We start from the raw sequence: 16324 nt of genomic DNA, 5'->3' as shown, positions 1-16324 counted from the left end.
AGAGGAGAAAGATCGACGTAACAGCAGCCACACGCGGCCCGGCAAGGGTAATGAAATTGTGTCACGTGTCGAGCGGCTTGTCCAGTCCGCAAATATATCCAAAGTCTTTCAGTTGGCTGCCAGCCACCAGTTCAGTTACGTACGTTCCCCGAGTATATAGACCGCCGGGCCCTGTGTGTCTGCAATGTTACCATGCGACTTACCACGATCTCTCTTTCTGCCCATCGTCTATGTCTCCCGAGTTTTTCTTTTCTCCTCTGTGTACACGTACACGTGCCACGTTGTAAAGTTTCCGTAACTTTGTGAACCGTTCTGTTTCGCAACGGCAATTGGTTCCCACTCAAACGTACGTCTTTTTCTGAATTTCAACGAACGGCCCGGGGTTAGGTTGGGAATTTTAAAACGCTAAAACGTCTCAATTGGAATAATTGTACGATCTATTTGCAATGGCAATACATAGTAGAAACGTGTGAAAGGTATGAACAAAATAATTGAATATTGAATAAAACGACATTTTCGGAGAAGGTTTTAAAGAAAACCTCACGAACTCGTAAGAGTCGTATTTCAAACAAAAAATCCCATAAACGCACGGAAGTAATTTAATCCGTTCTCGAAACTGTAGAAAAACAAGGCTAGCATAACCTAGCCAACGTATAGAGAACAGTACAAACATCGAATATTATCTATCTCCGTATAAACCATAGAATAACATATTTCGTTTACAGTTTTGTTCCGAGTGTCCACAGAAGATTCGAAAAACAAGTCGAACAAAGGCGTATCATCGAGAAACGCAGTCGACCGGTGTCTTCCTGAATTAGGGGGTTGAAGGTGGCCGGTACAGAGAAGAAGGTGAACCCTGGCCAGAGAGGAGGGAACGGGGGGAGGGGGAGGGGGTAGAGGAGAGGGCCGATGGGCCGCGTGACCTTGGCACCGAGCGCAACGGCCCACGGAGCGGCTCTCTTGCACGCTTCTCTCGCGAAGTCTCGAGTCTCGAAGCGGTGAAGGAGCGTATGGTATTTATAGAGTGGAGAACCGAGTCGAGGGACCGGAGTCGACGTTCGAGAGAAACGCCAGAGCCTCGATATACCTCCATCCCGCGGGACGAAATTGAATCGCGCGGATTCCACCGGTTCCTTACCGTGGAAAAAGAGGAGCGAAGAGGGGGGGAGGGGAGGGTACGAATGGTGGAGAAACTGATGTTCCTGAATTAAACACCGGGATTACGGCAGCGTCTGACACACGCCGGTGGTTAAACTTGGATCACGATGTTGTGGCGTTGCTGTGCGGTAATCCGTGGGGTGGTAGCACTGTCGTCAGCTGATCCGAAGGGAAATGGTGGCACGTTTGACAGTTCGAACGGCTCGAGGGATTTTCAAGTACGATCAATGGAAATATTACTGCACGTAGCTTTACTTCTGACGTGTTTAGTAAAATTCTAACGGAAAAGTGTGACTTGCGTGACGTGGAAATATGGCGGACACGGCGGACGAAATGTTAATTGCATGTTTGAGAATGCATTTCTCGTTTATTAGATGCGCAAATTAATTCGATAACTTTCTTCGTAAACTTCAACGTTTATTTACGAAAAAACAACCAGAATTTTAATATAATCGTCAACAACAATTATCGTTACTTTTAACAAGACTGGTCATAGTACATTTCATACACCAAATACTTGAAACAGGTATATACATATATACAATAGACCTAACCTATCCCTCAGCTGATCCCTCAGACCAAAAGAACCGCAACCTGCAAACTTTCACGAACCTCCACTGCACCCTTATCCAGGAACACCTCGTAACAGTCCTAGAAGTCGTTTGTTCCCTTTAAACGTCCGGACACCATACCGTTTCCCCAACGAATTTCACGGCTCGTGGCCAACGTACGTATCGATTTTTCTCTATACACCCCGGCTGTTCAACCGACTTGGTCGTTTCGTGTCTGACCTTTCGTGGAACAGCGACAATGAACACACGGCCAATCGTACCGTCGCCCATGGTAAGCATTATTTCCTAACCTAACCTCTACAAATTCTACCTGACACACAACCATTTATAGTACACAGCTCTATACCAATGGAAATGAATCAATGGAATGAAAAATCGAAAAAGTCCCATCGAGCACAGGTAGTCTAACTAGCTACCTAACATATACACGGTGTAAAAGAGAGAAGGACACCAAGATTAAGAAGAAGAAGATGGAAAAATGCGAGAGTGACGGGGACTACAGGAGAGGGGGGAGGGGTTGAAATGGAAGTGGACTGTGAACGTAAGGCCGGTGCAGCTGTTGGTTAAAGCACCGAGGCCTCTGTGCAGCTGTCGGGGGCCCACTCGGCCTCTTTCGGCTACGCTCGTCGCGTTGCAGCTGCCTCTGCAACCAACCCCTATGTAATACGCGGCCTGGCACCCCCGAAATACACGGCTGCAGCCCTGTTCTAGCCTGGTCTGCCCTCGTTAACCCCTTTGCTAGGATCATCGGCTGGACTAAGTGTCGTATAGCTTGGGACTGGGTCTTTGTGCATTCAGGAGCTGTTTTTTTTTTATTGTCTCTAAGGGCGATTAACCCGGCTGTATCTGCTTTCCTCATGGTTCAATGTTGGGTCGAACGTTGCTTGGGGTTGAGAAAATATGGTTGAACAGATATAAGGAATGTGTCCGAAAAAATCAACTCGTTACAGACAGTGAACGTGTTACAATTGAATTTGTGAAAATAGGTGAGAAATGTTGACGAAATATGTATATTCAAGTTTCACAGTAAATTCTGAAGTTTTTGGTTGATTGAAGAGGTCAACGAGCCAATTCGCCGTGGGCGACACATTTTCCCGTCGACCGGTGGCAGGCATTTTTTTACGGAAACCGGCACACCGGGTCAGCTGAGCAAACTCTCTGAGTACACAGCAGCCAGGACGCGATACTCTCGCCATTTCTAGAAACCACGCCCCGTCAGAACCGCTTCCATTTTTTTTTTTTACCCGTGAAATAAAATCTCGTTCTTACGGAACCCGTCCGTGAAGCAAGTTCAATTTCAGAATATCACATTATAATTAACTATTCACATTAACTCATTTAAAAATACATTTCAACCTTGCCACCAATTGGGAATTAGATAAACGTGTTCATTATCCAAATATAATACTATTTCACAATTTTAGTAGATGTATTTTTTTTCAAGTTTGCTAGGAAATATTGTAGGAAAACCTATTAATTCTTTCCAACTCCCTATAGTCACGTATCATGTATAGTCGGAGAAAGAAATGTAGCGATGTCGTAAATTGAAACGCAAAAGGCTCGATACGGACTGAATCAAACCTGAGGTACACATATGGCCCTGGCTGAGATTTGGGGTCAGATTCGCCTGTCAATATGCTCGAGCTAACGTAAACCTACGATCTCACTATATTTCTTCCGCTGACTATATCTAAACTACCCCACTCGTAAGTATTTGCCTGTTTATTCTCCTTTCTTTGTTCAAAAACGTGATAAATTTTCTCCTATCTACATAAACATTTACAATCAACCTCAATTCACTTCCTCCTATAAAAAAAAAAGAAATCCAGTCACATTGAATTGATACTTATGACAGACCTAAAAGAACACCAAAATTCACATTTCCCCTCCGTGGATCAGAAACAATTACCAATTATTACTTTTCCCACCACGAAGAATCCACGATAAACCTCAATTCTATTTCACAATCAACAGACCAACTTTCAATCTACCTCCGTCAATCAAAAAACGAAAAGAAGCGAAGTATCAAGTAAGACAATGATATACAATCATTCGAAAAGTAGAAACGCCTATTATACAACGTCGGCTAATCGTGCTAAAATCTCCTCGACCGGACCTAGCACGCGTCCGCGGCCAGACGAGCAGTAAATCGCAACAATGGCCCATTCTCATCGCGTCTCGAGTCGGCGGCGGCGGCGGTGCAGGAGGAACAGGAAGGCGGCGAAAATCCTGGAAACGGTGGCGTGGGCGTGCGCTTGGCCGAGCACGTGAGAAAAGATCGCGTGGTACTAGGTTTTTTGCACATCCAGAGAACGCTGGCTGCTTTAGTTCGCGCGAAAAACTCCACGCACGAACGAACGATTCCACGAATGCCCGGGAATGTCACGAAATGAAGAGTAAGTAGTCTATTAGTAATCAATGCGCGGAGAAACTTTGTCGAGCGCCGGCTCGACACTGCGTGATGGGTGCAACGACCGAACGACGACCGCCACGGGAAAGACCTCTGTTGAGTCCAGAATGACTGGAGACATTGCGAAAACTGCTCGATTTTTGAGGAAATGAACTGACAACGAAGTGATTGGTATAAGGTTAGGTATATGAAGTTAGCTGATTGCGGTTTTCAGGAGTTCCTTGTTGGAATCTGTTTTTGAGGTTATGAGAGCATTTGTGGTGTGGTGAATAGGATTAGGTTGGTAGATTTTTGAGGAAATGAATCGATAACGAAGTGATTCTTGTAAGGTTAGATACATGAACTTAGTTAATTTCAATTTTAAGGAGTTCTTTCTTGGGATCTGTGTTTGAGGTTATGGGCGCTTTTGTGTACGTAGGTTATGTTAGGGATGATCATTTTACAAACTGTAAATATCTAAATTGGAATTTGAAATTTTCGTAAACCAATAAATTTTCAACTTCATAAAGCGTGTTACAAACACTTGCACAGATCCTCGTACTCGAAAATTGTATCAGTTTCTCGCAGAAGGGATCAAGTGGCAATATTGTATCATGGTTTGGGCTGGTTCGATTATTAGAAAGACCTAACACCCCTAATCGCGGTCAAATTCGTGAATGCCATTCCCCTGACGGCGGCGACAAGTTCCCTGGGCTCGAATATGTTGGCCGTGGACGGGAATGCGATGACTTGGCACGCTGGCAAAGGAAGCAAAAGGAGATCGAGATCTCGGATGCCATCGTCGGGGGAGAAAAGCCGCGTTTGCCTTGCTCGCACGAACCTTGCGAAACGGGCCCCCATTCAAATCCATCCTGGACACCAATCGAAGAAAAAAAAAAATCGTCGAAACAAAGGAGAAAGCTACAATACTTTGAATAAAGTGAAAAAAATACACGGGTAAACACTTATTAGCAAGCAGTCTATATATCTTAAGGGGTCTCTTCTCCCTACTGTGATGGTTGAACAAAATCGATTCCTTTTTTTAAATAAATCAACAAGTAATATATCTATAAAATATGTCCGTAAAGTTGTAAAGTGGAATTCGAAGTATTAACCAGACTGCAACCGATCTTATAGCTACGCCTCACGCGTACGCCAATTACATCGGCGACGGAGACTTAAAAACGTACAAAGCAATGTTAGATTTGAGTCCTTATGGGGACGATTTTCAAGTGTGATATTTGAATGTGTTGGTCACGTTGAAAAACGAATGGCTATTCTGCTTCGGAATATAAAAAAGCAAGAAAACTTGAAGAAGAGGTAAGACAACATATGCCCTTAGAAAAAAGCTAACAAATTAATACGACTTAGCAGTAAGCAGAGATGTTAACTCTGTCGACGAAATAGCGGAATTGAAGTTTAATATTGTACAGCAATAAAAAATTTTTCATCGACACTTACTAAGTAGCACCAAGGAGGCTCAGACAACAATATGAACAACAAAAATATTTCGAGGAAGCAGAAAGTTTGGGCCAGGAATAGCAGACTAGCGAAAAAAAGCTACAAGTTTTTGAAGATTCTTACTTTTCAATATCGAAAACTTCGAACGTATTTTTCTCGAAACGACTTTTTTCAAATTGGTTTTACTTTACTTTAAATCATTTGTAAAGATTAAAATCTCTTTAGTTTTCTTAGTGTTGGACCACTACACAGTTGAATTTATGGCAACCGTGGACAAGACACTTTTTCAGCGCGCCGGCAGAATCGCTACCATGTTTAAATAAATAAGCATTTTAACGTGAAAAAAATATTGAGTATTCACGAAATGTACTTCAGAAAATCTACAAAGTTTCGTATTAATCCATCTCATAGAATTCTTTTAAAAAATTATGAAAGATCACCTAATTCTTTGGGCGTCGGAACCAAAATCTAACCTACAAACTGTACAATTCTTTCACACAATTTCCGAAAACTTTTAATCAAAATTAGCTTCAAGAGAGCTCACTGAGCACGCGGAAAGTAGACGCGAAGAGGCGTACACACGTACAGATTAATCCTGAGAGAGCAGTCGGACTCAGGTACGCGAGAGAAAGAGCGACAAGAAGGATGCTGGATGCAGAGACGAGGAATGAACACGACCAGGAGGTAGAATACACACGTACACACTTCTACACGGATATAGTTAAGGGGAAGAGAAAAGGAGAGAGGTATACACCAGGCACGGGAGCAGTGAGAGAGAGAGAGAGAGAGAGAGAGAGAGAGAGAGAGAGAGTGTGTACGCGGCGCGAGCGAGAGCGAGCCAAGCGTGGGAAGCTGCTGCACGCTCGGACCCGACACTGCACCGACACTGCACCGGGCCTCTCCTTCGTGGACTCGTCGAGTTTGTCGAGTTTCGTGCTACGAACGAGAATAGAGAGAACGCTGCTATATACCGTGTGCACGAACTAACGTCCTGGAGTGAATGTTATATAAGAGAGCCTCCCGAGAGAGAGAGAGAGAGAGAAGGCCTGGAGATAGGAAAGAGGTTGGATTCTGCACGAGTTTTATGGAAACATGTAGTTAATTCGTATTTAACAAATAACATATGCGAATTTAAATGGTGAATATACACAGTAGTTCACAAGGAATCACGCTTGTAACACGACAATGAAAATCTAACTTTAAGTACATTTATGTAACACTTCGTTTATTTAATTCACTATTTTACTTGATGCAGTAATAAAGTAATGAAAATACAACTTGAACTACATATGTTACGAAACAGATAAAATCAATTACACGTAACACTTATCCTAATTCATTATTTCACTCGATACACTAATGAAGAAGTGCGAACAAAATATCACTATGTATACCCTAACCTGTAAAAACTACAAGACACGAGATCAACTGTTATCTAGTATCCACTACACGTATTCAATCCTAAAAATTCTGTCCAACACTGTATACACATATAACATTCATCATCTTTTGCCAAAATAAAAGAGAAAAATCTTAAATTCGACAGCCTCTCGGGTTACAAGCGAACAGTATAAATTACCCAGCGGTCAGAGCGCGAGACGCACAGCCTGACGGGACAAGGGATAAACAGAGACCCACTGGCAGCATAAGAGAGCGCATGTGTAAGAGAGAGAAAGAGAGAACACGTTAGAGAGATCGTCTCTGTAATTTCATACACGGAATTCCTACAAAAGGAGGGATGTCACGCGCGGTGCAGTCGCGATGGGAAGCGTGGGAGTGCACGCATATTACGTGTACGATAATAGGCGTGGCGCGCGGTGAGGAAAAGAAAAGAGAGAAGGGAAGACTTACGGGTAGCGCAGTAGTCACCCTTCCATCCAGAGAGGCAGACGCGCTCTCCGGTCGGGCTGCAGCTGTAATGACCGAAGCTGTCGTCCCTCGGCCGACACAGGTTCTCGCAGCCCTTTCCGTAATAGTGTGCCACGCACGTTACCCTGTATTCGTAGACCATCTTCGCGTGCGCGCTTCTGTACTCGTCCTCCGTCCAGTGCAGACCCACGTCCAGCCATTTTTGCGTTGTTAACCTCGTTATCAACACTTTCTCTGTAAAGGAAAAAAGAAATTGCGCGATTAGAATATTCTGCAAAGAGAACTTTTAAATGTAAAATTTTCGAGGTAAATGTTGAATTCTTAAATGTAAAGTTTTATTTATATTATTAGAGAATAAATGAATTCATAGATATTTAGAATTATTTTCTTTTCTTAAAAAAATGTAGAAATAAAATAACCTGAACAGAGTAAACTGCGGAGAGTCATTTTTCTTCTCATACTGATCTAATAATAAACTATAACTAGATGAAAAACAAAATAATTTTGTAATCGAAGAGAGTAATAAGTAAATTACTCCCTCTATAGTTCGTTCAATTGTACCGAGATTCGCTCAATCCACTTCCATTGATACAGTACAATTAACTCCTCCGTTTCCCCAATGGAAATCAATTTCAATTTACCACCCATTGACTCCAACACGTTCCCACTTGTCACCGCTTCCCCAGAAACCGCCCCAGCAATCATACTCTCCCTCATAACCGTACCTGACAATTTCACGCCCCTCGTTTAACCTACAATATCCAATATTCATCCCTCAATTTTCTACTTCGAATCAGAATACGACTAAAATTAAACCAAATACATCTGCAATAACTCTTATATACACTAAAATTAAAAAAAAAAAAAACCAGCTTCTTTGGACTAGAATAAAAAAATCCTCGAATGAAATATTTTCGTTCAAATAAAAAATTCTCCAACTTCAAAAAAATCCAACACTATCGCGCAAAAATAAAACAACCCTTTCATTCTACGAAAGAGTAAGCAAAGAGTGTGTGGTCGTACGAAACGCAAAAGAGTAATTAAGCATGTCCATCAGTAGGGCAACAGTAAAGACTGAGGACAACATAACGTTGAGGTGGTGGCTGCTGCGCCCAATGATGCGATCGAAGTGCATCGGCCTCAGTGCCGTACGAGAGTGAGCGAGAAAGATGTATTAGAGAAAACGGGTGGGGAGAGGAGGGTGGGAGAGGAGGGAGGAAGGGAGGGAGGCAGAGCAGACCGGACGTTCGTCCGCTATTGCTACTCCGCCGGCGGCACGCATCCGGCACAAAGAGAGTAAGCGTATACCACCACGTTGTGGCTCTGGGAAAGAGGCGTTCTTCTTTTCTTCTTCTTCCTCGCTCTTCCTTCGCTACCAACACTATTATAAACCCTACATCTTCTTCTTCTTCGTCCTACTATCATCTCTACCTGTGTTTTCATGGGAGAAGCTATGAGAGAAGGAAGAAGAGCAAGCAACACACGTATATACACAAAGTTGTTCCCGGAGCTTCCTACTAAACGTATTATCGTAATGGGCCAAGAGATTAGGATGGTTCCTACGTCTTTCTCTTTTATTCTTGGAGGAGGAATCAGGTGAAAAGGCAACGTCTCACGAGAGTCTGGCAGAACCAGGGACTACCAGTACTGATATAACTTTAACACCTTGATTTATGATGCTTTTTCTTACTGATAACCAATATCAATTACGAAAATATTTTCTCGTTACTGATAAGTAACCTATATCGATCGTGAAAATCTTTCTTTGGTTACTGAAAACCAGTATGCATCACGAAACAATTTTTTGGTTACACATAAGAAGTGGAAGGGAATAGAACTGTTTTTAATCCCTATATTTCATTTAATTAACGAGCAACATTTTCTCAATGATTTTTCAAATTTCAAAATTTTTCAAAAATAATTGTTAGTTTTGATTCCTGGGTAGGATCAGAACCTCTGCCAAATGGGTCGAAAACAGTACTGCCTATGCTGTATGGTTACGTTGTGGTCGGTAGCGTAAGGAAGAGTTAAGTGGTCAGCCTCCGTGTGCATGTTTTTTTCGCTCCGTTTCGGTTACTCCTCCTCCCCCCCTAGCAGCGTGATATTGCTCTAATGAACGGCTCACCAGCCTACCCTAGCCCACCGGTGATCGTCGGGGCTCTATTTTTGAAACCTGAATTTCGTGTTTGTTCCTTTTTTTCTGTTTCTGGATGTGAAGGTGCAGCAAGTTTGGTGAACGGAAATAATGGGCAGATGAAGATCCAAGGATTTATCCTTGTTTACTCGTCCTTCAGTTAAAAGTGTGGTTTGATTTGATTTTTTTGGAAATACCAAATTTTTTTATGGACAATTATAAAAACGAGAATAGATGAATTTTTAATTTATCTTTCTTCTATTTCATGTAAAAAGCATTTACGTAATTTATATAAAAAATTTTTTTAAATTGACATCTTTTGAATTATGTCGATATCAATGTCAAGCAGCGATACGATACACCTATATGTATATCGAAGAAATCAACAGGTGTCTCAATATCGGCAACTTTTAACTTAGCTACAGTGTCAATAACTGTATCGATTAATACCATAACCCACCTTAATTTCATTTCTATCCAGCTTAATTCAACGAAACAGATTTTAAAACGATATTAAAATCTGCCGCAGCAAAACAATTTCAAAGCTGAAAAACTTCCTCCTCTAATCTTCTACAATTTTAGCCAGATCAAACAACTTGCCATCAATTTCACAGTAATACCATTGAATAAGCTATTGAAAGCCACCGTAGCCAGAGTGATGTGCGAGAAAATGGGCCTTTCGTTACGCCATCAAGAAGAAGGAGAAGAAGAAGGAACACAGAGAGTGGATTAGTGGAAAGAAGAGTAATAAAAAGAATTAGCGAAGAGAGCTTTGAAAATCGAAGAAGAGAAAAGGAGTGAGAGAGAGAGAGAGAAAGGACGAATGGTAGGCTTCGCCGATGGCGTGCCCGGCGATACTTAAACAGGATACCCAGGGCCCTCTCTTCCCAGAAGGGAAGTAACGTTTCGCTGTCGGCGAAACGGGAGTCGAGAGGGAGAGGCAAGGCAGTTTACCAGGGCCACTATCTTCCCAGGTGATGCTGTTACGAGTTCTGAAAACGCCGATGTTCGCACGCCACATCGGCGCAGATGGACGTGTATGTAACGCACGATCGACTTCTACTTTTCTGGCCTTCGTCATCCTTTGTTTTTCGATTCGCACCACAGGACTACTTAGCGTAAATTTCTTTTTTACTTTTTCTTTTTCGAGAAAAGAAAGAGAACGGTTCTTGAGCGGTCTGTTTACGTTGAAAATTATATTAAAGGAACTGATTTCCTGGAGTTCGTTAAAGCAGAGGCCTATTGTTTCTACCGGTGTGTTCATCTTACCTATGAATTAAACATCCGTGTGTTAGAGAGGAATTATTCATGCTCGTGTATAAGCCGGTTTATGCATATCGTTTATCGCATCGAGGATTTTGTTGCGAATTTCAGAAATGCGTTTGTGGAAGCCTAGCGGAGTTTAGAAAATATTAGAAAAAAATTCCAAGGTTGAAAAGAAATACCTCTACTTTTGCACGAAAGAGGAGAATATTTTATAAATGTCAATATTAAACGAAAATAAAAACTTTTAAACAAACATTTAGCAATTTTCTTCAGTCTCCATTTTTATTTCCTAATCTTTCTTAGCTGTCGACTCTTAATCGAATGTGATATCGATAAAAAATGAAATATAGAAAAATGGATACGTAACTTCGAAGTCACATGACGTTACAGTGGAAGAAAAATTCGATCCAAATGAAGAAGAGTTTGTCCGAGGAATAAATGAAAACACAACTTCGATACAATCGATAGTTGCAACTATAAACTAACTTCCCGTCGGACGTCGGGAGCGCGTGTTTCACGGCGAAAAGGTTGCCAGTCGTTTCACCGGCGAACAACAAGCTGCGTGTACGCAGCCGCGTGCACCTGTAAAACGCCCGGTGAACTCGAGGCCAGGCCGATTCAAGGTATTCATTAACGACGTGGCGGCGGCGGCAGCACCGCGAGTAGCCAGACATTTTCTATTGTTCATTCAGAAACGAGCGGGCCGTCGAAGGATAGCCCCGAGCTGGCAGGTAGCCAGATGCATTACCCGACCATCCGTGCTCTTTTCTCTCTAACGCGGAAAAAACTCTCCTAACCCGGATTTTACCGTGTCTCGGACGGTTAAACCCTTCGAACGACATCGTTCCATTGGCCGTCATGCCGGCGGAAATGAATTACTGGCGGGATGGATGAGTGTCTTTAACAGACGCTCGTTTGCTCGACAGATGGAGATCGGATTGAGCTGTGGGATTTGTAAGACAAGATGACTCGGTATCGCTGGCAATTCACGCTTTGCTTCGTGATTTTTTCCGTGGTTTGATACATTAGAGATGTGATACTTCTGTGGATAGAGTATGTCGCGGTGTTACGTGTGATTTGTGGTATTTGGCTTTTGCATGTTGCGGTTGAGGTTAGGTTTGAATGGACGTAATTAGCTGACTTTGTTAACTGGATTCGTTCTTTAGTTAGAAATTGAATCTCTTTAGTGCGTTACTGAATGCCGGAAAAAGATACTACTTAGTTACAGTAAAGTTTAATATAGATATAACGATACATAGGAGTGTATATACGTTACATGTTACAAAGTATAGGGTTGATCTGGTTGGTTTCAATTTCCATGTGACAACCCTTGCACCAGCGAAAAGAAGCCCTGAAAGAACTTCTAAGTCCTCAGAATCTGTTGTGAATGAAGTTTATGAATGAAATATACACGGAACCAGTAAAACCTATGTGAACACTCCTACATTGAAATGCACGAAATAGAATAAAATGTATACATTGAAATATCACTAAAAAATTGCAACACTTAAACATTGTGCATTTATGAATATTCACAAAAGCAGAAATATTCCGTCTTCATGTGTACTTTAACCTTAAAATTTCAATCATAAAATAGAAACCTCCGTATATACAGGCCCACCTTCTATATCAACAACCTAACCTAACCTCAACATGTACACACTTTAACCTGAAAAACCAGAAATTTCCCTTCGTATGCCTCATAAAACCATCTCACCATTTTAGCAATATCAGAGAGGCTTGTTTTTCAATTGCACCGGTCGATTCGTCGAATTATCGAGTTCCGGGAACGGGTCCAGCTTATCACGGCGGTCGCGCGACAGCGGACCAATTACTCCGTTCGCTCATTATCGTTCGACGAGAAGGAAGGCAGGTGCGCTGCGTGCACACACGCTGACCGTCTCCCCCGTGTCGCGAGACCCCGAGAGAGAAGCAAAAGGGAAAAGCGTGGTTGACAATCGGCCGATGACGTAAGCCACTTCTCTCTCTCTCTCTCTCTCTATGTTCATCGCTACATAGCCGGATTCCCGTTGACGGTGCAGCACGATACACCGCAAAGCCGCCGAGCTGTCGTAAATCCAGCCGCGTACTCTCGTTTCGTTTAACGAACCGCGTTACCGCAAACGAGGCCTGCTGAGCCACCGTCAACGACAGCGATGAAGATTCCACGCAGGTTGAGTGAATGAAAGGAAAAGCGGAGGCGGAATTATTGTAGCAAAGTTGACATTTGATAGTATGAATCAGAGATAAATAATTCGAGATGAAATGTAAATAGAGAATTGGAGACGCTTGAGAATATGATATATGAACAGATTGAGGTTATCCTTTACGTTACTCTGAATATCTCGTGAATGTAGAAGTTGCGAACAACTTTTAGAACTTGTAGCTTTAGAATATACGCAAAATCCGAGTATTATAAATCAAGAGCTGCGTCGCGAAGAAACTTTGAACCGAACGCCATCTTCAATTCTCCTTCCTAACTTCTCCAAACTGAACTAACTTCGCAACTCCTAACCTTTAACGTCCAAACTGCTTCTCCAAATTTCACGTCCATAAACAACGGGCTAACACGAAACACAGTATGTTCGACTCACCACTATATTTCCCCACGAACTTCTGGTCTAACGAGTCAACGTCTCTCTCTCTCTCTCCACCGTCAGACGTCGAGAAACGGAACCAGAAATAATTCCAGCGATAATTCGTGGCGCAGGTGCGGTCCAAGCTTTCGAGCAGCGCGGTATCTTCGGTCGAGGGGCCGTGTGAGAGTGAGAAAGAGAGGCACAGACACGTTCCACGATAAGAGTGAGAGAGAAAGAGGACGGTGTGGGCCTGAGAAAGGAAGCAGCATCCGAGCACAGCGCGAACAGCAATAAAGGGCTCGTTTCACCGGTGCGTTGGGGGCATTATATTGTGCATTGCGCCTGCGCGAGCATGCGCGTAGAGCGTACAATGTAAGCGGTGTGCGTTTCGGTGATAAAGGCCCAAGGAATATGTCCAAACATAAATGGCCGACAAAACATGCGTGTACCATATTAATGGGAGAGTTTGTTCCCTCTTTCCCCCATTCCTTTCTCTCTTTCTTTCTCTTTTTAGACACGGATGCGCCTCGGCCACAGGTACATCTGTGGGATAACAGTAGGAATTCCGTTCTCGGGCAAGCTTGAAACAAAGGAAGCCAAGCTCGATTATTCCCTTCGTAATTAGCCGCTTCGACGGAATCGAGAGTTTTTCTCGAGTTTTCTGCAGCTGCTGGGTTATACATTGTTGCGAGGATAGGCGTGTATTATCATGGGATATACCGGGGAGGAGAATGGTAGCGAAGGAGAACAGAGGAAATTTAATTAAGAGTTTATCGATGATTTAGGGGGGGTTTGCACGCGTGGAATCTCTCGTGTCGGAAATTCCATATGAGATATTACGATATTTAACAATTCTGACTACAATCCCTATGGGGGAAAAATTTCCAAATTTTTCTACGGAACAGAATAGTAACCTTTTCTAAAAAAAAAAAGAAGAAAAAAAACATCGACCAAAAGAATTTGAAATTTTTTCCATGAAAAGATCCATGATTAGAATACTCGAGAGCCTATAAATATTAATCGATACATCATGGCGGCGATTTCTGTGCGATTGGGCAGGTAGCGCAGATCCGTCAGTCTTCCTACTTCACTCTCGAGACCGGGAGTAAGAAGAGCGAGACCGCTTAATTTCTTTCCCCGAGGTCCTGTGTATGTCTGTCTGTCTGTCTGGCTGGCTGGCTGGCAATTAGAATGAACCGGAGACCGGAAGGTATACGTGGCCGTGCAGCGCTCTCATGCGTGTCGCGCTGCTGCATGTTCGCGCGCGCACGCGGCCACGTTGCTTCAACCTATGCCTTCTATCCTCGTAAGAACAGAATCATTATCATCTTCATCATCATCATCATCATCGTCGTCGTCGTCGTATAACTCAAGTGTGTAATTGAATTTCGATAATTTTGACTGCCAGAACTAGCGTTCGAACGCAAATTAATGTGACTTTATCTGGTTGATCTCATGGAGCTTTCCCCGGATGCGGAAGCAATAAACATCCCCTCGACCCGTACCGATTTGCATGCACGTTTTCCCGGAGCTCACGATTAATGAGAGAATGTCGTGTCTCGAGACCGTGCGACGATTATCGTGTTCGAGCATCCCTACTCCATGCGTATATACGCGACGATCATCCACGGAAATTGAACTACCTGTGGATCTCGCGTGGATGTTTTCGCGGTAACTGATACGTTGATTCGATTAAATATTCACTAATTCGCGGCTCAATAGTTATACTATGTTTGCGTGTATACAACTATCGAGTAGAAGGTGATGATGAGAAGTGAACATTTAACGTACACTGAAATGTACTGCAAAAATATAAAAAATACAGATAGAGTTCCGAAAGTCCCCGATCGTGGATCTACAGAAAATTCGATGGGAAGGGGGTGGAGGGTGGGTGGATCCCAAATATAAAATATTAGCCGCAGCTAATCACTAGTTTCCGAGATATTAACAAAAAAATTTCAGTACTGTACACTGAAATTGCGTAGGTATACAGACGTGATTAACACATTGACTGCTGCCTATATAGGTGTTATACTAATGCAACCATTTTCGCTGTAGTGATCGTTGCCATCGAGTGTTATGTATGGGCCCGGTATCTATAGGGTGACGAATTTCGTCCAAATAACGTACATTGATGTAATCATCTTGTCGATCAGTCGATCTACAGCACAACGTCTAATACCGCCGAATATCTCTAGGCGTCAGCAATATCAGAACAGTCATCGTTTCGTCGAAATTTTACGTGGGACACCCTATAGATACTGAGGCCGCTACCGCTATTGTGTTATTCGGCTACTCGACACTTGATGGCAACGACCAGTGCACAGTACATCTGTATAGGCAGCATTCAATGTGTTACTCACATTCAATCACAAATTTCATATACACCCAAAAATACTTCGGAACACTGACCGAAGCCCAATTTACGTTAAAACAATTTCGAAAGAAAGTATTACGAAAAATACTTCGAAAGACTATCACAGTCCAATTTACAATACCAAAAAATTCTAAATCCAATTTCCGTTAAAATTCAACTACAAAATAATAAAGCAAGTATTATAAAGAAAAAAAAAGAAATACTTCAAAGAACTAACAGGGAGTCTAATTTATAACAAAAAGATTCACGTTAAGACTCACTTGAAAACAATAAAGGAAGTAGGTACTCGAAAGAAAGTTAGAAGGGGTTATCGACTGGTAAGCAGGAATTTCCTTGATATTTCAACGGAATATCGGGCAACATCGCAACAGAGTATAGTTCAATAGACGAGAGCGAGGAGGCCCCGTATATACGCATAGGATACCGTCCATATCCTCGTCCGCAGAGGGTTTCGTGTTACCGTGGCGCGCTGCTGGAAGCTAGGTGCTACGGTTACACAGGAAGGAAACACTAGCGCCT

At 42.7% G+C, this 16324-nt stretch overlaps 1 protein-coding gene across 1 annotated transcript in view; it reads right to left on the bottom strand.

The window, feature by feature from the left end:
* Window positions 1-16324, bottom strand: part of LOC108571672 (neurogenic locus protein delta) — a 42418-nt gene that overhangs the window by 8303 nt on the left and 17791 nt on the right. Inside the window, exon 4 of the mRNA XM_017933773.1 lies at window positions 7432-7683. Within this exon, the coding sequence (XP_017789262.1) occupies window positions 7432-7683 (252 nt within the window). The remainder of the gene's footprint in view (window positions 1-7431; window positions 7684-16324) is intronic.

This window comes from Habropoda laboriosa, unplaced genomic scaffold, assembly GCF_001263275.1.
Source record: "Habropoda laboriosa isolate 0110345459 unplaced genomic scaffold, ASM126327v1 scaffold123, whole genome shotgun sequence".
Taxonomy (NCBI): Eukaryota; Metazoa; Arthropoda; class Insecta; order Hymenoptera; family Apidae; genus Habropoda; species Habropoda laboriosa.
The sequence above is the reverse complement of the archived record's forward strand: the minus strand, read 5'-3'. Positions and strand labels throughout refer to the sequence as shown.